The sequence below is a fragment of the Conger conger genome, chromosome 17 (assembly GCF_963514075.1).
Source record: "Conger conger chromosome 17, fConCon1.1, whole genome shotgun sequence".
Taxonomy (NCBI): Eukaryota; Metazoa; Chordata; class Actinopteri; order Anguilliformes; family Congridae; genus Conger; species Conger conger.
In genome coordinates this window covers 9,596,968-9,619,710 of record NC_083776.1, presented here as the reverse complement: position 1 = coordinate 9,619,710, position 22,743 = coordinate 9,596,968, and the positions used below count along the sequence as shown (strand labels likewise).

Genomic DNA, 22,743 nt, shown 5'->3' with positions numbered 1-22,743 from the left:
ACCGCTTTCCTCTCTTCCTCGGCAGCATCATGGAAACGTGTTCTGTGATACAGAAAGCCCGTCTTGTGCTGCTCGCGCTCCTGCTGATTGTTTTCAGTGCGCTCAGTGCAGCTCGATCGTATACTGCAAGCATCGACACAGATCATACAGCAATGACGGAGTCTTACTCGCCCTTCAGCGATTTGGAGGAGATCACTGCCCTGCCCACGGAGTTTGTGAGCACCGCGTCGTCCTCCACCAGGGACACCGTCACGGACTGGGGAAATCATGCATCGACCGAAATCACAGACCCCCTCCTCGGCTTCTCAGAGGAACAACAGCCGCCAACTGAAGCCAATTCGGGTAAGAGAACAGCAGTTGCAGTAATTCATAAGTGAAATCCGAAAAATGAAAGCGACACCTTCCACTAGATTTTTGGTTCCTTTTGTTCTAATCGTTCCGAATGGAGTTTAATTAAGCATGCATTGGGTATCTATTGCGCGGGACTTTAAAGTTCTGAACTGATTCACAATTTGCCAAATTTATTCTGCTATCTGGAAACCTACCATTAGCTATTTGGCGTCTCAGGCAAAACTCTAAGACAGGCATGCTTGAAACAGCGAGCCTTTTAGCAGTGATTGGTAGGCTATACATGTGCGGGATACAACACAATAAGGAACATTCGTAAACAAATCTTTACGGGGCCAACTGAGGATGCAACGCAAAGCAAAACTTAAACTTCTCAAAAGTATCATTCAACTTAATAGGCCTATTTATTTTTTACACCATACTATTTACGTAATAATAGCTTACTTCATTGCTTTTCAAATTTTGGATTTTTTTTGCCTAAAATTATGCTTCTATTATCTCTCAGTATTTCAAAAATGTTTTTAGTTGAACCGTTAATTCATTTAATCAGTTATGTTAATCGGTTAAATGTAATTAATTAATAATTTGGTGCATTTCAAATTAAGATGTATATCAAATTGTAATGTTGTCACACAAATTAGACATTTCCTCTTGGTGTTAAAACTGATGGTCTGGTATACACCTGTACAGTACGAGAGTTACTCCAGTACTCGGGTGTTGGACTTGGCGCAAATAGCAAAACACCTTTAAATTGAGTTTTCTTTGTTTTGTGTGGTGCAGTTTAACTGTCTGTTTTAACATGGCAAAAGGCAAAGTCAGATTTTTCCTGTTAACAACATTTTATGCGTATTTCTATCAATCGCATAAATTACATACAGTATTTTAGACTTTAAGATAAAACAAACATTGTTTCGTTTTGCAGATCCTTTGTGATATATTGATTATATGTTATTTCATGTTTATTTTGCCAAACAGCTTCAACTGCCATACTTATTTGTTGTACAATGACACTTTAAAAAGAGCAAACATTGTTCTGGGTTCAATCAACCTTTGTCTTTAACTGCAAGCATTGGTTTCTTCTCCACAAATACAGTCATACAAATGTTCAGTGATCAGGCAGAATCTAATGGCAAACTGATTGTGAAGAAGAAAATGAATGCTTGTTGGTCAATGTTAATGACATGTACAAATTGATTGAGCGCAGGTAATTTTGTAGAGTAGTTACCCAGTTGATTGTCAAACCTTCGACTATAATATAAAGAGTAATCCTGAACAAACTTGACATCCTGATTTATTATTTTAGCTCTACTGGTAGTTAACATTCAAACAAATGATTGCAGCCGTAGAAAAATATGATTATCCACATTTCCCAATTTTCAGTCAACTCAAACTGTGGGCCAGAGCTGTATATTTCACTGCTCACATTATGAGCTTAAGGAGTCTGATACAGTATGGAAACAATGTGATGTGATGTTCTTTCAGCTGAACCCTTGTCCTTAGCACAATGCTTTAAACGGATCTGTAGTTCTTGTATCAAGAACTTCTATGCCTAGGAGGTAATTTCTGAAATAGCTCAGGCTCTTGATTGTATTTACTTTTTTATAGTTGCGTCAGTTTTGCCATATGCCTCTTTGAGAGCCTGGAGCCTTCCTTTCACTTGTAGCCAGGGACTGATGTGGAATTTAGGGCTCTTTGGTCCCGTTAATGGTAAAATGGAGCTTTGAACACTGTGTCCAGCTTGTCATGTGTTGATCGGACATAGGTTACTGTCATGTGTGCTGCTGTATGTGGGGGATATCAGTCCTGATATCTGCTGATATCAGTCCCAAATCAACCTCACAACTCTCAAATGGATTACGTGCAAGAGCAACCACATACGTGCATACACGCACACTGCACACCCACACGCACACACACACACACACACACCAAGGTTGCACAACTGTAGTACACACACATGCAAATGTATGCAATCGACTGAAATAAGGTATTGGAGCAACTTTTAATTTTAATTTTATCACATGAATCAAGAAAGGCTGTCTTTGTAAGTACAAAAATGTGTTTCAAGTCAACATCTTAGGAAATCGATGCACCTGCATGATGGTTAGGCTTCCAAAGGAGTTCATGCTATCATTGTACAGTACAGAAGGGATAGCGGTTTGACCGGTACAGTTTCCAACAGGAAAACTGGGACCTAACAGGTGAGCTGGCATATACTGTACAAGTTAAGATCCTCAGTCAGACTGTCTGAACATGTGAGTAATGATGTCATCTGTCATGATGATGTAATCAAAGAGGGCTGCTGATCAGTGAATCAATGGACAATAGAACACAATAGAGCTTTGGTAAAGGCCATAATTGGTGGAACACGGCAAGATAAACATTTGAAAAACTGTTATATTTTAAAATATCTCTGAATTGCAATGCAAAGAATTAGCCCCCTGACTTGTCTATGAAGACCATAGGCCTGAGCTGGGATGCCGATGCCTCCTTTCTCTCTCATTCCTTTCGGACTTGTTTTGGACTGTGTTCCTGCTGTAATGAATAAGTACACGTTTGATAGACACCCCTCTAAACAGGCTAGTGAGTTAGTCAGCTTGCTACCAGACCAAGGTTAACTGTATGGAAAATGACACTGAGTCTGATATCAATGATTCCAAAAGTGAACCGGTAGTAGGATCAGAGCAATAGATGTATGAGCCAAAATAGTCTACTCCAGTGATAGGAACATCATGCCGCTCTGTCTAGCTAGCTGTCTGGGATCGGAAGTTGTTGATATCTGGCACCTTTCTGGCACCTTTCAGGATAAAATCCTCACTCTAAATCTCTAGAGAGTAGCAAGTGCTTAATATCCCAGTATTTATTAATTGTAGCTCTCCATACCAACAAATCTGCCCGAGGCTGAAGGAGTGGTACTTGTTTGGAGCAGTTGTCTTCACTCTCACCAGTATAACCGTGAACCACTCAGGGTGGAGACTGAGACATCGGCCTTATACAATTGTTCTTCCTCTTTCCTTTATTGTGACTACCGTTGTTGTATTACTGACATATTTGTGAATCCTGAAAATGTCTGAAAACAGAGTAGAGGATGGTTATTAAATAAAGTAATAGCCTAGATCTCATTCTCAGAAAAATGTGTTAACTGCAGAATAGGGTGATGGAAAGCGTGCTGTAAAGAAATACCTTACTTAAATGCATTTGTGGAATCACATGATGAATTATCCCTGAGTAACCACCTGTTTAAATAATAATTTAATGTTTCTGTAGCTGAACCATAAGACAAGCAGTATTCCACTGTGTATGAATACCTGTGAAACTCCCCATAAGTGAACCCTGCAGAGGAAACTGTGTAGCTCAGAATACAACATGGAGGCAGGGATGTCAAGTTGTTGGAAGAAATAAAAACACTTTACTTTGAGATCATCCCTGTTTTAAATGTTTTCTTGGCAATCACGTTTTCCAGTCTGTGTTTGATTACAGTGAGCAAAGTGGTGGAGCAAAGTCCATGATCGAGAATGGCCTACTTTCCACTTCTGTGTGTGTGTATGTTTTCCACAGCCTCTTTCACCTTCCTGTGTTTGGCTTCTCCATAGCTGAACTCCCCCCACTCCCCAAACACACACACACACACACACACACACACACATACACCGGTTGTAGTAGCGCTATGTCTCAGCAGTCTTGTTTCTCAGCTGTCAGCAGCAGCAGCTCAGCTCCTGTGGAGCCCTGCCAGCCCACTTCCCCTCCTGACTGCCTGACAGGCATGCTGCCATGCTAGCTAGAGGTGGGCCTAACTGCCTGACAGTGTCCATTATGCAAGCTAGAGGTGGGCCTAACTGCCTGACAGTGTCCATTATGCTAGCAAGAGGTAGGCCTAACTGACTAAAAGTGCTCAGCATGGTAGCTAGAAGTAGACCTGTCTGCCTGACAGTGTTCAGCATGCTAGCTAAAAGTAGACCTGCCTGCCTGACAGACCCCAGCACTTCAGATTTAGGTCAGAGGAGGGTGAGAGGCCTTGCCGCAGGATGGAGCCAAACCCCTGTCAGATTCCACTACAGAAGATTCCTGATAGCTTCAGGTTCGCAGGGCAGGTTCAGTCAGTTCCTGTACCACTCATTCAGATCCTGAAAGGTGCCATATACAGTGAATGCAGTCCATTATTTTTCTCATTATTGTTGATGTTGACATCGTCAGGAATCAGTTGTATCTTGTCCAGTAGAACTTGAGTATATCAGTTACCTGATATGTAGCCAGTTATGAAGTTGACTGCTTATTTCTGGCAAGGGAACATAACGTGTGGCAGTCGTTCTTGAGACTATAAAACTATAAAAAGTATAAAATGTCTTCTTTTGCTGCCGATTAAGTACAAAAGCACAGTTCAAGGAAATGACACAGGTACAACTCACTTTAAAGTATTTTTAAAAAAGTAAAGTATTTAAAGCATTTATTTGTCTGAATAAATTAAGCATGTTTCATGGATGCCTGAGTCTTTAGTCAAATTTCTTATCGGATAATAAATCAAGCTTTCAGACATTTTCCAATTTTACTTGTGCAGTCTAACCTAGCGACTTCACAATTTAGGAGTTCTGTTAATTTGGCATTACCAAGTCACAAACTCCCCAATAAAACTCGACCTTCATACCTACAGGCTCTTTGGAAGGTTTCACAAAGAAAGCTCTTGCTCAGAGCAACTCACAAATTCAAACATTTGGACTTGGGTAGCTAGCCTGTTAAAACGTAATTAGAATTTCGATTGGAATCTGTGTTATGGTCAGATTGGACCAAAACAGTAGCACATAGCTACTGTAAATTATGGTGGTCAATCATTAGGGCTTTGGGACTGTTTTGCTGCCAGTCGTCCGGGTTAGCATTTATAACATAATTCATTCCACCAAATACCAGGACATTTTAGTCAAATACTTGATTTCTTCTGCCAGGTCACTGGGAATTACCTGTAGGTAGACCTTCTACTGGGACAATGATCCAAAACAAAATCTCAGTTGTAATGGCATCAGTGACCTGTGGTTTGAACTGAGGAGGGCTGTCCATTAGTTCAAATGAAAGTATATTAAGGATATTGAAAGGTTCTGCGTGGAGGAATCGGATTCAAATGGAATCAACCCAAATAACACATTTTAAAATGGTACTTTAAAAAAAGATTTCATCATTATTCTCACCCCTGTGCTTAGTGCAGGCTCTCTCGGAAGAATAACTGCCCTTGGCCATTTCCTGTAATGTTTGATATGGCACACATTGGAATGGATCCCATAATAAGGTATAATTATTTAATATGAATAAACGTAAGTAATTATATCTCAATAATGGTGTTATTTGTTGCCGACAGTCTTCCATATATATTAGTGGTACCAATCACCTTGGACCTGACTGTGTATATTCATAAGGGCACAGAATGTATTCAACCATTAAACAGCAACATCAAACAAATCAACATCAAACAAATCAACTGCAATACTGTACATTTCACACTGATAGATTACATTTTAGCAAGACTGGATTAAAGATTTCTCTCTTAATTAAAGATTTCACTGTGTCAGTCCTGGGCACAGAAATTTGGGGAACTGCAATCTCTGCAACTGCAACCTTTGATGGCAGTCTATGGCTTTTCTTTATTTTACCGTGAGTTAAATGTTAAAATGTCCAAAAAAGGATCGAGACCCGGGTGGCCAGGCGTCATTCAGTCTTGGAGGGCCACACAGTCTGCAACTTTTTGCCGTGTCTCAGCATTTAAGAACTTATTTAAGTTCCCAATGCCTAATTTGGATGCTGATTGGAAGAAAAACAGAAATCTTGCAGAAAGTGAAATTCTCCTGGACTTGAATCTGACCTAGACCTTTAGGTATTGTCTCCTTAAATTCCTTTACGGTTGTATTTCCTGTGAAGTGTGATATCATATGCCAGTGAAGAGTCAGTAAACACGTTTCTCTCCCACAGAAGATTGCAATTGATAACATTGTTGCACAAAGTTAAAGTGGTGAAACACATGACGCAGGTCAGTGACTGAGTAACATATTGATCACAATGGAACAATTTTGTGTGATCGAACAACAGTGATAATAAAAAGTTTCCTCCAGGTTTAAGCATTGACATCCAGAGACTAACATGGGTGAAAATTCAGATTGATATTTTAACTGCAACAGAACTGGTTCATATAAAACAAATACTGCTGTTACTACTACTACTACTACTACTACTACTACTACTAATAATAATAATAATAATAATAATAATAATAATAATAATATTCTTATTAATACTACTACTAATAATAAAAATAATAATAATGGTGCAACATCAATAAACAAAAAAACAAACAAACAATGAAATCTCTGTTAAAGTTATGTTTGTTACTATAGGAGAATATAGATAATACAGAATGTTGCTGATTAACATTTTATGGAATATAATTTTTTTCTATTTTCTGTTAAAATGAATGAATGCTGATTCTGTATGTTCAACATGATCTTTTTCAGCAGAGCAGTAACTAACTTTAAAATTCACAGAAGTAAAAGTATGCCTAATTTGTTGTGATTAAATTACTCTGTCAAAAAAGTATTGCTTCAATTTAAGAAGTTGCACTATACAAGTTGTCCTTGTTGCACTATACTATACGTTTTTTACATTAATTAGTGTAAGCAACTTGCCTTTTGAAGTTCATTTAACTTGAAATTGTAATGCAGTAAGGACTTATTAAATTAAAGCAAGATTAAAAAATTTTTTTTTACTGTGTACAGATATTAGAGGCTAAATGACTCACTAAGAGTGAATTCTTCCAGTGAACTGTTTGCTTCTTTAGCCACATGGTTGCTTATTTTATGAATTCTGAGGATTAAACACGAATGTGCTTGCGATAATGTTCTAGCACGGTCTTCTGCAAGGTCAGCTCGAGGAAGGAAACGGCAATTCCCTCTGCTCCCGGGTGCCTCCATTTTTAGGGCACTAGCTTTTGTTAGCTTAGACGGGCTCGGCCGCCAATTGTCCCCCACCCATAATCATTACATCCGCAGCAACTTCTGAAAACATTTCAATCTACAAACTCATGAGCACTGTCCCTCTGGTGCTCTCTAGTGGCACCCTATCCACATTGCAGTACGCATAATGTAGCAGTCTACTTACTGGGTTTATGTTGCACTAAAACACATTTTCTTTCCACAATTTTAGTTGTCAACTGTGCCTCTTCAAAACCACACAAGGAGTACTATAGCACAAGGAGCACAAATGTTTTTATTCATCCCATGCACTTACCTATTAGTGTGCTGACTATTTTGCACCCTATATGCCACTCACGAGTAACTGTGTATTATTATTATATTTGCTTTACAGCCACTGAGGTGATTGCAAACACAGGGGTCTCCACGGATACAGAGAGCTGGGATTCACCTGCCCTGACAGACGGAACGTACACGTTCTCCACCATCAGCCGAGCTGGAGAAAGAACTCTACTATCTGTCACAAGCAACAGCACTGCCCCCTATACTGACAACTCCTCCCCCTATTCTGATGGCACTTCCACAAATTCTGAACACACCACCCTAAATTCTGAAAACTCTACCCAAAATTCTGATAACACTTCCCCAAATTCTGAAAGCTCCTCCCTCTTTTCTGAAAATACATCATCCTATTCTGAAAACTCATCCCCTAATTCTGATAACACTTCCCCAAATTCTGAAAGCACCACCCAAAATTCTGATAACTCCACCCCAAATTCTGATAACACTTCCCCAAATTCTGAAAGCACGACCCAAAATTCTGATAACTCTGATAACACCCCAAATTCTGATAACACTTCCCCAAATTCTGAAAGCACCACCCAAAATTCTGATAACTCCACCCCAAATTCTGATAACACTTCCCCAAATTCTGAAAGCACCACCCAAAATTCTGATAACTCCACCCCAAATTCTGATAACACTTCCCCAAATTCAGAAAACTCCTCTTATTCCGAATACACCCCCAAACATAGTGAAGGCACGTCCTCTTATTCCGAAAACACCTCGTCCTTTTCTGAAAACTCCACCTCATATACTGAGGACTCCTCCCAGGTCTCCTCTCAGGGGCACACTCAGGAGACCCAATCAGAGAGCACAGTAAACGGAGCCTCCACCAATAGGGCCACCTCACGTGGATTCGACCAATCAGATGCCACCTCCGGCTCCTCCTCTCCCCACACCCCCACCGACGGTTCCCAGAGCACGCATTCTGAAACAGGCTCACCCTCTGACATCTCTCGGCAGTCCACTGGCACTATGCCAGACAGTACCCCGAATTCAACCCCCCCCTTGACTGTCACTGACAGAGGGGGTACTGATATAGGGGGTACTGACAGAGGGCGTACTGACAGAGGGGGTACTGACACAGGGGGCACTGACAGAGGGAGTACTGACAGAGGGCGTACTGACAGAGGGGGTACTGACACAGGGGGCACTGACAGAGGGAGTACTGACAGAGGGGGTACTGACACAGGGGGCACTGACAGAGGGAGTACTGTCAGAGGGCGTACTGACAGAGGGGGTACTGACACAGGGGGCACTGACAGAGGGAGTACTGACAGAGGGGTTACTGACACAGGGGGCACTGACAGAGGGAGTACTGACAGAGGGGGTACTGACACAGGGGGCACTGACAGAGGGAGTACTGACAGAGGGGGTACTGACACAGGGGGCACTGACAGAGGGGGTACTGACACAGGGGGCACTGACAGAGGGGGTACTGACACAGGGGGCACTGACAGAGTGAGCACTGCCACGCTTTCTGGCCACACCTCTCAAGCCGGGACGTACCAGTCAGAGACAGGGGCTCCCACCTCCTCAGAGAAACCCGTCCACTCTACAGAGGACCGCGTAGCCGACACGTCCGGTCCGGGGAGGGAGAGCGCGACCACGTCAGTCACCGAGTCATCCACTGGACCCTTCGGCCCGCCAGCCCTGGATCACACGCAGGACGCACAGCCTCACACTCAGGAGGACGACCCGGGCCAGGCCTTCTCAACGGCGCCCCCCGAGGCCGACGGCCGCACAACAGTCACGGACAACCCCTCGACCGCTCTCCCCTTCACCCCGGAGACAGAGCGGCCGGCTGAAACCACCGAGGTCCTGGCAACCACCCTGACCACTACAACGGAACGGACCCAATTTGCCGAGGGGGACACCTTCCGAGCTACAACCGGCTTCTTCACCACTATGCCGGGCTCCACCACGCCCCCGTACCAGCCCGGCACCTCTGCCGAACCCTCGACTACACCCACTACCGCCACTACGACTGCCACAACCACCACCCCCGCCACCGCCGCCCAGACCACCCCAGAGCCCGAGGCCCCGCCCTCCACCACCCAGCGCCTGCCCCCCTCCCGGACCTCCGGGACCGCCGCACACACCTCCGCCTCCGACGGCCTCGTCGCCACCGACGTCAGCACCCTGCACCTGGAGACCAGCACGGCCACGCCCGGCAACGGCTACACCACGGTCTCCTACAGCAGCACCGCGCCCAGCCAAGCCACGCCCGCACACACCAGCGGGAACCGCACGCACGGAGTCACGCCTCCGCACACCAGCGGGAGCCACACGCACGGAGTCACGCCTCCGCACACCACCGGGAACCACACACACGGAGTCACGCCTGCCCAGACCACCGGGAAGCACACACACGGAGTTACGCCCGCCCAGACCACCGGGAAGCACACACAGAGAGCCTCCACCACGGCTCAGACCACCACCGTGCGGACGCGCATCAAGTCAACCGTCACGCCAGGTGCTTATTATACATTTCCATTTCTTATTTATTTATTTTTAATTCACTGGATGTAATCATGGTTTGTGGTTTGAGAACAATTGCCATTGTGCAGTAGTAAATATCGTGAGAATGATGACCAGCTACGGGTCAACCAGCTAGCAGCTGTTTCGAAATCAATCTTCGCAGAAAATGATTTGCACTGGAAAAAGATTTGCTTGCATTTCATCCGGAGTGAATTGTCACTTGAATCCAGGCCATTGTGCAGATACACGATTTGTTTGTGAAGCAGCTTTTGAGATTTTGATTGTGTCAGTGTGTTTTTCTGGGTGTGCTCCAGAGAGCCCGTGCTCTTGGAGCCCCTGCAGGAATGGAGGGACGTGTGTTCCGGAAGCTGGCGAAGGCCACGGATGTGTGTGTTTGCCATCCTGGACTGGACCAGACTGTGATGAAGGTGAGCCTATAATATTGCCACGCATAATATCTAATAGCGCTTTCATTTATGATCATGTAAATTATATTTTCATAACAATTTAATGAATAGTGTTAATATAGTTAATAGCATAATTATAACATATTCACGGGTGGAATACTATTACTAGAGCTATTAAAATGTAATAAAAATGTGTCTCTCTCTGTGTGTGTGTGTCCCCAGACATGGACGAGTGTGTGAGCGGGCCCTGTCCCCTGGGCTCCCAGTGTGTGAACACGCGGGGCTCCTTCAGCTGCGTGTGCCCTCTGGGCTCGGACCTGGAGCACGGGCGTGCCTGCACGCGGGGTAGGCCACAGGGGGGTTGCGATGGGCACGCCAGGGGGCCGCATGATCAGGGGCATACGCACAGGTTTAATGGTAATCGTTATTTTGCGGACAAATAGTTTGTATTTGTAGTAGGATTAAATGTAAGATTCCATCCTGAGAAAATATTTATTTGTCTGTTATTTTCCATACAAGCCCCACTGAGATAAACATCTATTTTTCAAGGAGGGCCTGATCAAGAGCTTTCAAAACAGCATTCAAATATAATACACCATAGTACAATAAAAACAGCCATAAAACAGAAAATGTATTTTCTGGCATAACATGAACACGCGTCAGCATTTATTGTTGGTAACAAATTCCTGACCGGATGTGTTGAATCCTGCGTTTTTTTACACTGTGACTAAGTCCCCCGTGTCTCCACAGCGAGGACCTTTCTGGGGACTTTCCACCTCAGCAACGTGCCTCCAAACGCCACACACCCCAGGAGCCTCGTCCTGCATGAGCTCCAGAGAGAGATCCTTCAGCTGGTAAGGCTGCGGACGACCGCGTGAGGAACGCATGTAGGGCAGAGGAGAGCTAGAGAGCAAATTCATGAATACTGTATGTTTGCATGTGTGATCGTGCATGTGTGTGTAACTGATTAAATCACATAGGCCTCGCAGATAGATAAGATAGATTTACTTTCAACCATCTAGACCACTGTGAGATGTAAGCTGCACAGGATGCCGTTGTAAACCTTGACTCCTCTTGATGCTGTGTGTGTAACACGTCTCAATATGTCTCTGTTGCACATTTTTAGCTCAACGCTTCCCTTTCCACGCTGAAGGGCTACAGTCGATCCACACTGAATAAAAGGTGACCCCCTATCCCCGCTGCTGAAGCTGTGGTCTTGTGGGAGTGTGACAGGGACGGAGCGGTAAACGTGTCCCTGCTGTGTGTCTCTCCCCAGCGACGGGAGCGGGATGCAGGTCTCTGCCGTGCACACCTTCGCCATGTCGGCGGAGGTGACGAGCGACGTCGTCACCAAGAGCATCGAGACGTTCCTGGAGAGCTGCAGCCAGGCTGTGGGGCCCTGCAGGGTGGCCCTGCACCACGCCCTGCTCTACAAAGGTGGGCCCGCTCTCCACTTACCGCTTTTATTATTTTACTGCTCGCTATGTTACAAATGTAGACTCTCTCTCCACTTACCGCTTTCATTCTTTTACTGCTCTCGATGTTACAAATGTAGACTCTCTCTCCACTTACTGCTTTCATTCTTTTACTGCTCTCGATGTTACAAATGTAGACTCTCTCTCCACTTACTGCTTTTATTCTTTTACTGCTCGCGATGTTACAAATGTAGACTCTCTCCACTTACCGCTTTCATTTTTTTACTGCTCGCTATGTTACAAATGTAGACTCTCTCCACTTATCGCTTTCTTTCTTTTAGCTACATACTGCTGTTGTTATCTTATGGAGGACACGCTGGCCATAGAACTTTTGTGGTAAAGAATATTGAGCACGCAGGGGGAAGCTTGATTTTTAGGGGTAAACACGAGTTGCGATGGGGATGAGCTGAGAGGAGCTGTAGGGCCCGAGCTCGGAGCCCGGGAGTCTGTGTGCAGGTGCCTGATGCTCGTATGACTGTGCAGCCGAGAGCCTCTGTGTGGCCATGGGGACCCAGTGTGACCTGGAGCGGACCAACTGCACCGACACCGACGGCACCACTTCCTGCCAGTGCCGGGCCGGGTACTTCAAGCACAGCACGGAGGACCTGACCTGCAGAGGTAGGGCTGGGCCACGGGCGGACAGGCGCAGATGCGCGGTCCGAAATCAGTGACGGCACCGTGCGATTTCATAATCCCCCACTGAATATACTCCCGACACTAAAACAGGATTGGTTTGTGGCAACGGGCGTATGGCAGCTCTGTTAATGGTTTGTTTTGTGAAGCTTCACACACTTCCTGCATTGCTGGTTCCTTCGTGGTCTTTCTCACGTTAGCACCCTCTCCCTTTACTGCAATGGTTTGGACTATCTCTTTCTATAGCAGCCAAAGGGGGTTATTGTAAATTAAATTCAATTTGTGAATGGACACTCTGAACTGAATCATGAATTTGTGACCCAATGTAAACCCACTCAAAGCATGCCTTAGTTTTGATCTGATTTTGTGTACATTTGTCATAATAACCTCATTGTTACAATAACTGACATGCTCTCCATCCCATTGACTTCTACGTGGTGTTGATACTTGCCTTTTTTGTTTGTCTTACAGAATGCGAGGAAGGCTTTAAACTGGAAAATGGCACCTGTGTTCGGTATGTTTTTTTCTGTTTGTAAAAAAATATATCCGATTACAAAAATAAAAGAAACATTCGCTTTTTCAGAAACCTCACACATCTTGTTTGTTTCTCCCACAGGTGTATGTTTGGATTTGGAGGGTTTAACTGTGGAAATTGTAAGTAAACATAGCATCGTCGACAGAGCACACATGCTATTTGAGCTCAGGCGTGGTAGAGAGCTGCATGTTCCGGTATATTCTCAGTGGGGCAGTACTGCTGTCCTGGATACTTAAGCATTACTCTTACAGATTATTAAGTAGTTTGTAGTGGCCTGGATTTAGTCAACATTTGACCTTGCATATGAATGCAATTGTTTCATTTGCACAACTGCAGTGATGAAAACATTTATTTTTAGAAATTTGATTACATTGGAAGAACTTAATGCTTCATTTTATTTTATGGAATAGACCTAAGTTAGTCTCATAGGCCTGAAATCAAAGATTCCTCATTCAACTGGGGGGCAACAACCCTTGGGGAAAACGCTGACATTTCTTTTTAACTTGTAGTTTTAGGGATCACTTAATTGCTCTTTTCATTGAATTTTTTGGACAAATTTACAAACAAGTTTATTGAGTCCCAGGCTGTGTTTAATACAACTCTCTATGTGAATAGTTTTTGGTAAATGATAAGCAGATGAAAAATACCAGTTTTGTTATTGTGATCCCGGAAGGATGCCCTTAACGTGGATCAGTGGCGGTCAGTCTGAGAGGGATTAGCTGGGGGGCTCTTCGCTTAAATGTGCTTCTGTGTGTGTTTTTAGTCTATAAGCTGATCACCGTGGTGGTAGCCCCTGCTGGGGGAGTCATACTCCTCATCCTCATCATCGCCCTCATCGTCACCTGCTGCAAGTAAGGGCCACAATCAGGGGCCCCGCCGGGGACTATGGGCCCCGTGAACAGATTGCAACAGATCACACCATTACAGCACTGAGGGCGCCTGTCAGTCAAGGCCCTTAGCATTGTCCTAACACCCAGGTCACAATCACAATACATGTCAACCAATCAGTGAACCAATCAGACTCTGTACATTTTACATTGCATTATGATTCTTATATCTTACAGAAACTCAGGTCCAGAATGACTAACAAAAAGGCTTGCTGTGTACGAGCATATTTAGTCTATTTTTTAATGTATTTTTTGACGATGTGAAAGCAAACAATTTATGCATATAACTTTGCTGCAAAAAATAACACCAATTTTTATGTGCCAAGTCAAGCAACAATTTGCCTAAATCTCATTTGTTTTGTGTTCTCAGGAAGGACAAAAATGATATCAGCAAAATAATTTTCAAGAGCGGAGATTTTCAGATGTCTCCCTACGCTGAGTATCCCAAGAATAATCGAGTATCGATGGAGTGGGGGAGGGAAACCATCGAGATGCAGGAGAACGGGAGTACCAAAAACCTACTGCAGATGACCGACATTTATTACTCAGTACGTATGATGTTTATGTTACTCAGTATGTGTGGGGTTCATCTCACAAAATATCTGTGATGTTTATATTACTAAACATGTGTGGTGTTTATATTTGTATGCATGTTGTTTATATTCCTAAACGTGTGCGTGGTGTTTGTTTATATTCATCAGTATGTATGGTGTTGATATTACTAAAAGTGTGTGGGTGGTGTTTATATTTGTATATACAGTGTTTATATTGTGGTGCATACAGGTATACATTATATGTGGTGTTTATATTCATCTTTATGCGTGGTGTTTATATTACTAAATCAGTCAATCAAAATGAAAGATTTGTAATCTTTCGAGCGGTGTGCCCGTCAGTTTTCGAAAGGCAGAAACCGGAGCATCCAAAACCTGGATGGTAATATTGACTTCGCGCAGACTGTATTAGAGAGCTTTGTGACATGATGCGCTCCACCGTCCACACCACTAAGGCAGTGAGGGAAGTGGCACGGTTATTCAGGCTGACGCCCCGCTGTCCCTCTCCGCCGTGTCAAACGCTCTGTGTCGTGTCCCCTGCAGCCTGCGCTGCGTAACCCGGAGCTGGACCGGAGCGGGCTGTACCCGTTCTCCGGGATGCCGGGCTCCCGGCACTCCTGCATCTACCCGGCGCAGTGGAACCCCTCCTTCATCAGCGATGACACGCGGCGGAGGGACTACTTTTAACCGACTGCGATCGGTCACCGGTCGGGCGTGCGGTGTGGTCGTGGTTGCTTCCTGTTTGAAACTGGCAAAAAATTAATGTGCTGGACAGACCACTAAATGGCAAATGAATGTGAACTTTTTCCATACATATATATATAAATATTGTTTTTTTGAGAGGGCTTCCAGATTTCGAGACAGGATGAAGATAGACAACCCTGCCAAAAGAATCGAGTTATGATATTTAGTGCTGTGACTGGATGTTCATAGAACTTTCCGGCTTTTTCCTTGCCTGCCTCTCTGTTAGAAATGAACCAAGGACTTTCAAAGCGATGTGTTATATTTATAATTATTTTATTACTAAGTCTTTTTTTATTTTTTATTACAGCAAATACTGGATACTGGCAATAATGAGGAAAGTATGTGGAGTGACGCAGTATGCGTGTGAACACAAACATGTTTGCACTTGAACCATTGAAATTGCAGGTTTGATCATAGTTAAGAAAGCTGCAATATGCCCGAGATTGTTTTAAGTATGGGAATACCTGTTATGATTTTACAGGTGTGGATGCATGTTTCTTCATAAAAACATGGTGTGAGTGTGTGTTTGTGTGTGTGTGTACACAGATTATTTTGTTGTAGAATAGAAAAACCCCATACTGAATTCTGGAATACTGAGATTTGCTAAATTCATGTGTTTTTAGTCCTTAGAGAATTCCACTAGGGACACTAAATCTCCTTATGGTGATATCTGAGAGCTTATTTATTCTCATTATATATTTTTTCCTGAAAAGACAAAATCTTTGAAAAATGAGAATGGAAATGTGCAAACATGCATTAACATGGGTCCAGTTAATGGGGAATGTTGGAAAAATGACTGGAAAGTGATTCATATCGTATTTTGTAGTTTTATTAAAAATAGACCCTGGGGAATTTGACATCCCAAGAACAAACTAACAAAGCAGCACTTACAAGGTATTTCAATGTTTGTACTTCCAACAAGACACTTAGGATTTCTCACACAACAGCCCTGCGGCTGTTTTTACCACACTGTGATTTATTGGCAATTCTGTAATTTAAGAAATGTTTAATTGTTTTATTAATCATCAGTCAGTAATAATTAGGGAATATAAACCTTGTTCCCTTCTGGATGCTTGTGTACCCCAAAGACCTCTGTTTACCATGCATCTCCTGTTAGTAAGCTACTTTGAAGACCAGTATGTTTGTACATGGTTTGGTTGTGCCAAGTATTACACTATTTTTTTAATATAAGATGTACTATATTTGTAACTAGTCTGTTTCTAGTCTGAGAATGTTATTTTTTTCCATCCTTCTAATATGAAATGTTCCCCAATTCTGGCGTTGTAGTCAGACATAAATATTGAAAGAATAAAATATGAACCCGTTGCAAGTTGTGATTTAATATATTTCACCACTATTCAACATTGTCCAGTTTTATTTCTTCACCATTGACCTTGACTTCAGCTGTTCCATTTATCTTCCATTTTCTAATGTTTCTGGCCGTGGAAATAGGTAGTTTGAAACCTTGAGAACTTTTGTAGCCTTCTCCTTCTTGGCAGAAATTAACCGTCTTCATTCTGAAATCCTTGGACAAGTGTTTAGAGAAACCCATGATTGTTAACACCAGACAGAACAGCCACTGCAGTTTGATAAATTAGAAGGCATGGAGTTACTTCAGAGTAAAAAGTTCAGCCCTGGAATTATACTCACCTGACTCACTGAAGCCCTAGCAAGAAAATCTCATTAATCACATTTTTAAAAAGTAGCAAAAATAATCCAAAAAGGTTCCAAAACTGTTGCACAGGGCCAGTAGAAAATGAAAATAAAAAGCTAGTTTTGCTTTCGATCACGTATAGATTCATTGTGACAGACATTTAAACCAGACATATAATTTCTGCACCCACTGTATGCCTGTCAATCTGTTTATGGTTAGTTTATGGATGTTATTTATTTTAATTTAACCCAAGACACTGGAATAAAAGGCTCTTCACCAATTCAGTATTACAGCATTATATAATGTGTACGTTATACTTGTGCATTTCTTTTTTCCATACACTCGCTACATGGCATGCACCATAGAAATGTGAGATCTAACAATGTCCCATGTATGAATGCCATAATAAAAATCTGTTGGACACCAAATTCACTTTTTACAACATAACTAATAACCCTAATCATTAACATTTATGCTCACAGAACATTGTGTCTTTTCAGAAATGTTTTTATTTTGTATTGTGCACACTGATAACAATTCTCTATTCTCTGGAAAATGTCTATTGTTCAGGGATCTGCGCTTTCATGTCTATTGTTCAGTACTGTACTACAGTATCTGCATGTTTTATTATGGTGTAGGAAGTAGAGTTGCTACTGCTGATTTTTACTACATCAAAGAACCATATTCTGGTCATTCAGAGCTGCAGTACTTTAAGAATTTAAAACATTCAGATTTTCATATATATTTTTCACACTGAAGATCCATATGACAAATATTAAAGAATTCAATGAATTCTAGGAATCTTTGGGTTTACTTATGCTACATGGACAATTTGTTTTCTCTGCTTCACTTTCAATGAAATGACATCACAGAGCTACATTTAGTTTTCCAAGCTTGAGAACCTTGATCACTGTAGCTCTTGTAGCCTTTTGTTGGGAATAATGTACAAATTAACGCTTCTCCATCAGGGAACATCCATATTCCCTAAATCTTTTTTCCATTTGTCTATACATGTGTGTGTACTCATTTATATGGAGACAACATCCCCAGGGAAAATATATCACTAATAAATCTCAAAGCTACATGAAACTCTTTTTTACAATGCAGGGTGTGGCCACAACACTGCATTCACAGTAATACACTCCAGTACAAAAAGGGAACTTCTACATGCCCTCAAAGCTTCTAGAACCTATTCTTTTGCTTATATAACCCTTACAACTACGTTATAATCCTCTCATCAGTTTCATCTAATTAGGCAGATCAGAAATATTGTTTTTCATTTCTTATATTTAAAATTAAATAAAGAGGAGAACATAAAAAGAAACTAATTGAAATAATTTAATAAAATAATAGAATTAATAGATTATTTCCCAGAATCTGAAGCACAAATGTAATTCTTCACTCTGCGTTCATGCTCTGTTGAATCCACACAGCTGAGGGATCTTCGCAGCCCTGTCCCACAGATCGGACGCCCGCTGTCGGAACAGGGCCTGTCCGAAGCCCAGGTTAATCACGGTCCCTAAGGAGAAGAGGGAAATGATGGTGCACAGGATGTGGTTTTCCGTGTCGAGGTCTGGGAATAGCAGCAGAAAGCAGTCCAGGAGGATCCACACCGTGCAGAAGACGTAGAGTCCGCCCTGGACCAGGCTGGCCACGGTGACCCTCCACTGGCTCTGCAGCTGGGGGCTGGAGAAAGAGCTGCTGGAGGTGGCCTGCATCCTCTTCATGTGTCTCCACAGGTACAGCACCGTGGCACCGCTGGATAAAGCCATCACAGCTAAGCAGAGGATGAAATAGGACATTTCAATCCATGAACTCACAAAGACAACCGCTTCCATGTCGATGGCCTGGCCAGCCTGGGAGCCGTTGAAAGGTGGCGGAAAAGAGCTGCCATTTTGTCCTCTTGACCCTTTGTCATTCTCTGAAACGAGCTGCATGACCCCGATTACGCTGTCGGACAGAATGAGGACCCTGTCGACGACCAAACCCCAGTAGACTACTGCTTTGATGTTCCTCTTCATCCACGTGAAGAAGGCGTGTTGGGCGGGGACGATTCTGACGTGGTAGAAGACGCTCAGCCATGCGGTGGGGGACAAGCTGAGGAGAATGCTGAACTTCAGCAAGAACCACCTGCCCAGGAAAAACTCCTGGGCCATATACTCCTCTGAGAACGTCAGGCAGACAGACAGAAGTATGGTGAGCTGCACACAGCCGTTCCATCCCACCACGGACCACAGAAGCAGTAAGAGCGGTTGCTTCATGCCTTCCTCTTGGCCGGGTTTCGGAGCCAGGAGACAGGAGCAGAAGAAACACGTGGTCAGCAGGCTGGTCAGGGCCACAGGTCCATTTAGGAGGACGTACACTTGTCCGTTCATATGGACTGATTCGCTTGTGCCGGTGGTTCCAACTTGTTGAGCTCAGGGGGCTGTTTCGAGTGATCCCGAGCGCTTACTTGGAATTCATTGTGCTTTCAGATGTCCAAGATGCAATGCAAACAGAGACAGGGATCTCAACATGCCATGACACCTTTGCATTGGACATGTATGTGTCTATGTAAATCATGTATGTAATGGCAGGCTTGGAAGCTTTCATTTAGAGCCAGCAACAAGCAGTGTTTCCAGACTCAACATGCATGTGCTCATTAGAATGGATTACTTGTCTAAAAGAAACCATCATTGTGTTTCTAGTGAATGCAGTTGTTTGAAGTCACGTCAGGATGTATTTTCAGAATAAAATGCACCTAGTGGCACTCTTTCTTACCCGGGATACCTGACCAGAGTCATGTCACTGTCAACTCATGCACCTGCAAATGGCTCCAGAACATTCTATGGCATTATTTGAAACCCTACATTTTTGGAATGTGTTACAGAACTAAGTAAAATGTTCAAATATAGCTACTGTAAAATTAGTCTTATACAGTTTTGAAATGTCATTTATACTTTGAGTGCTACTGAAGAACAATTATTAATATATATTCACATATATGCAGTATATCTTTTTGTAAAAATATACACTTAATTTAGATGAGATTACGTGTGAACCTTTCACAGTGGAGGACCCTATGATAAATCGTAGCCAGTCTATGAATGTTTTGGGATCAGAAGGTCACTGGCACATACAGAACCTGCCTGAGCTTTGCTGTCATTGAAATGAGCTCGATCATACGTAGATCTCAGAGAGGAAATAAAGAATCCTGATCGTCACAGCTGTTCTTATCTTTTTTTGTAAATCGCATACAAATCACATGCAAATCACATGCACATGAAAGCTTCTCCATGAAATGAAAGATCATCCATATTCTGTAAAACATCATTTACATTTCAGACACACACACACACACACACACACACACACACACACATTTTACTATTTGACATCTCAGGTCTGTCTTGCCATGTTTTATGTTTATTCATGTTGTCTTAGTCACGTAGTGTCTTATCATGTATTATGTTAGTCTAGGTTCGTCATGTTGTTTAGTTATGTATCGTTACGATTTATTTTCTTGTCATGTCTAGTTATGTTTCGTACGATTATATTACCTTGTTATACTGTTATTCGCGAAATTGTCTGCCTCTGTTTACTACGCAACTCTTGAGCATTACTGTTTTTGATTACACGTTACGATCCAAGCCTGTTACCGACTTTTGATTATTGATTTCTGTTTTGTGACCATCGTTTGTTTTTGACCACGTCCTCGCCTACCGTTTTTGTACTTTTGCTTCGCTGATTGTTTCATGGTTTCGACTCCCGCTTCGCCCACGACTACGCCTCTGCCTGCCGTCCGCCTGTTCATCTGCCCCGCTGACAGCTCTCCTGCTACCGGACCTCCCTGCACGCCTACCGACTACGAGCTTGCCTCTTCCCTCGGCACCGTGCTTCTTGTTTGTTTACTATTTGTTTGGCTGGATCTACGTGTATGGACTTTGCTTGTTTTGATTACGCTCCTGGGATTCGTCCCGAATAAAGCCCTGAGGGGTCTTTATATAACTATTGTTTCTGAGTCGTGCATTTTGGGTCCAACCCCCACGCACCCGTCTCAGGCAGCAGCACAACCAGCCAAGCCAGTGGTTCTGTACCTGGCTCTCTCTCTCTCCATTTGGTAACCCAAGTGCTAAATTTAACTTAGTGTGCATCTAAATGCCTGGCATGGATCCTAATACCCTACAGCATGGTGCATTGGATTAATGTGTCCATAACATTATGACAGTTTTCAGTTTCAGGTCAACATTCAAGCTGTCTCACCACAGTAGTGCCTCTCACTGATTCCCTCCAAAAGGCCATGAGCCCTGATCTCACTGCAGTTCTGGTGGAAAACATTTTTATCATTTAGCCTAATCTAAGTTTTACCAACTTAGATGCTAAATGTATTTTATCTATGCCTGTACTTGTAACACAGAGGCCTGAAACAACAATACATTCCTTTTCTATTTTAATGGGGTCAATGAGCTGGCAGGATGGTCACACTAAGAAGTGGTCATGTTCTGTAAGAGGAAGTGGAGGTCCAACAGCAGGAGGTCTTACAGTAGCCTGTCAGGTCACTAGGCAGCTTCCCTGTGTTATGATTCTTATTCACCAGCAGGGGGTGGAAAATAACTGATTTTGTGTCTTTGCACCTATGGTGAACTTTTTGCGTTCACCTGTTCCTCATTTGACTGTGCATTTAAGTTGCACTTGTTCCCTTCGTGGTTGCTTATTCTTTGAGATTTGTGTTTGCTTGTTGTGGTGTCGAGGGGCACTTATTTGTTTCTTGAGTTACAGTTTTTTGTTTTTTATATATGTTTTCCTTGTATCCTGTTTATTTTTGTACACATGCTTTTTTATTTGTTAATAGAGTCAACATTTCACCATTTATCCTGGCTCATGCATTTGTGCTTCTGAACGTCAGTCTAGACCTCAGTCCCCCACGTTACATCCTGGACATGTGGTAGACATAAACCTTTAGGGTGACCAAGACCAAGCCAAGGCACATTGCTGGATATCCTCTGGACAGATACGGTAGGTAAAATGATGAACCCACATGGACTGCACGGTCTGTTCTTTTGGTGAGGAGTGAAGCCTCTGGCCCCTCCATCTTGAGGCTCGGGAGCTGTCCGGTGCTGAAAGGGAGAGGCAGCCAATAAGACAATTCACTCATTGAGACTGCTTGAGAAAGCATCTGATCAAACTTTCCAGTGAACTGTTCCACAGTTGAGCCAGGGTAGGTGGCAGTATCTCCTAGTTACAGGAAAATTACCGCAGCTAGCTTTTTTTATAGCTTGCTAATATTACCACCCACCACTCTTCTACTTATCCTGACAAGCTTATAGTCTTGTCTTTTACAGACACAAATGCTAAGCACTGGTGCTAGCTAGGTAATTAGGTAATGCCCCTTAACATTAGCTGAACCCTATAGCTCATTGCCACATCCTTTGTGGCTGCATCCAGCTATTTGGAACCTTGTTTCCATGATGTGTAACCACAGCACATAGTTCATATTCAGAAGCACTCTTACGGCCAGATTAATTTTGCATCAGTGATCATTTGGCACCATTTACCTAATCTATGTAATAGTCACATGCAAAAATGCCATGGGGCTCAGTAATATTTGTTTTCATTGCATCCTGAGCACCTGGATAGCCATTATTCTGTTGAGATGAGGTTACAAGTTTAATTAACTGGTGTGGCAATGTACAAGCTAGATATTCTATGCATAATGACATACTGTATATCCATTCTTATTCCTGAAAGCTTGCAAATTTT

General features: G+C 43.0%; 2 protein-coding genes across 2 annotated transcripts; one reads left to right on the top strand and one right to left on the bottom strand.

Annotated features, from left to right (window-relative positions):
* The first annotated feature begins 152 nt into the window (after positions 1 to 152).
* heg1 (heart development protein with EGF-like domains 1) lies at positions 153 to 16,675 on the top strand. The gene is made up of 13 exons (XM_061226892.1): positions 153 to 342; positions 9,025 to 10,113; positions 10,433 to 10,546; positions 10,748 to 10,870; positions 11,276 to 11,379; positions 11,652 to 11,707; positions 11,802 to 11,962; positions 12,484 to 12,618; positions 13,105 to 13,147; positions 13,250 to 13,287; positions 13,932 to 14,019; positions 14,426 to 14,603; positions 15,150 to 16,675. The coding sequence occupies exons 1-13, from the start codon at positions 153 to 155 to the stop codon at positions 15,291 to 15,293; spliced, it is 2,463 nt and encodes an 820-aa protein (XP_061082876.1). The 3' UTR covers positions 15,294 to 16,675.
* A 1,738-nt stretch (positions 16,676 to 18,413) lies between these two features.
* LOC133116886 (taste receptor type 2 member 40-like) lies at positions 18,414 to 19,379 on the bottom strand. Its single transcript, XM_061226891.1, has one exon. It carries the CDS (start codon positions 19,377 to 19,379, stop codon positions 18,414 to 18,416), a length of 966 nt encoding a protein of 321 aa, XP_061082875.1.
* Positions 19,380 to 22,743: the final 3,364 nt, after the last annotated feature.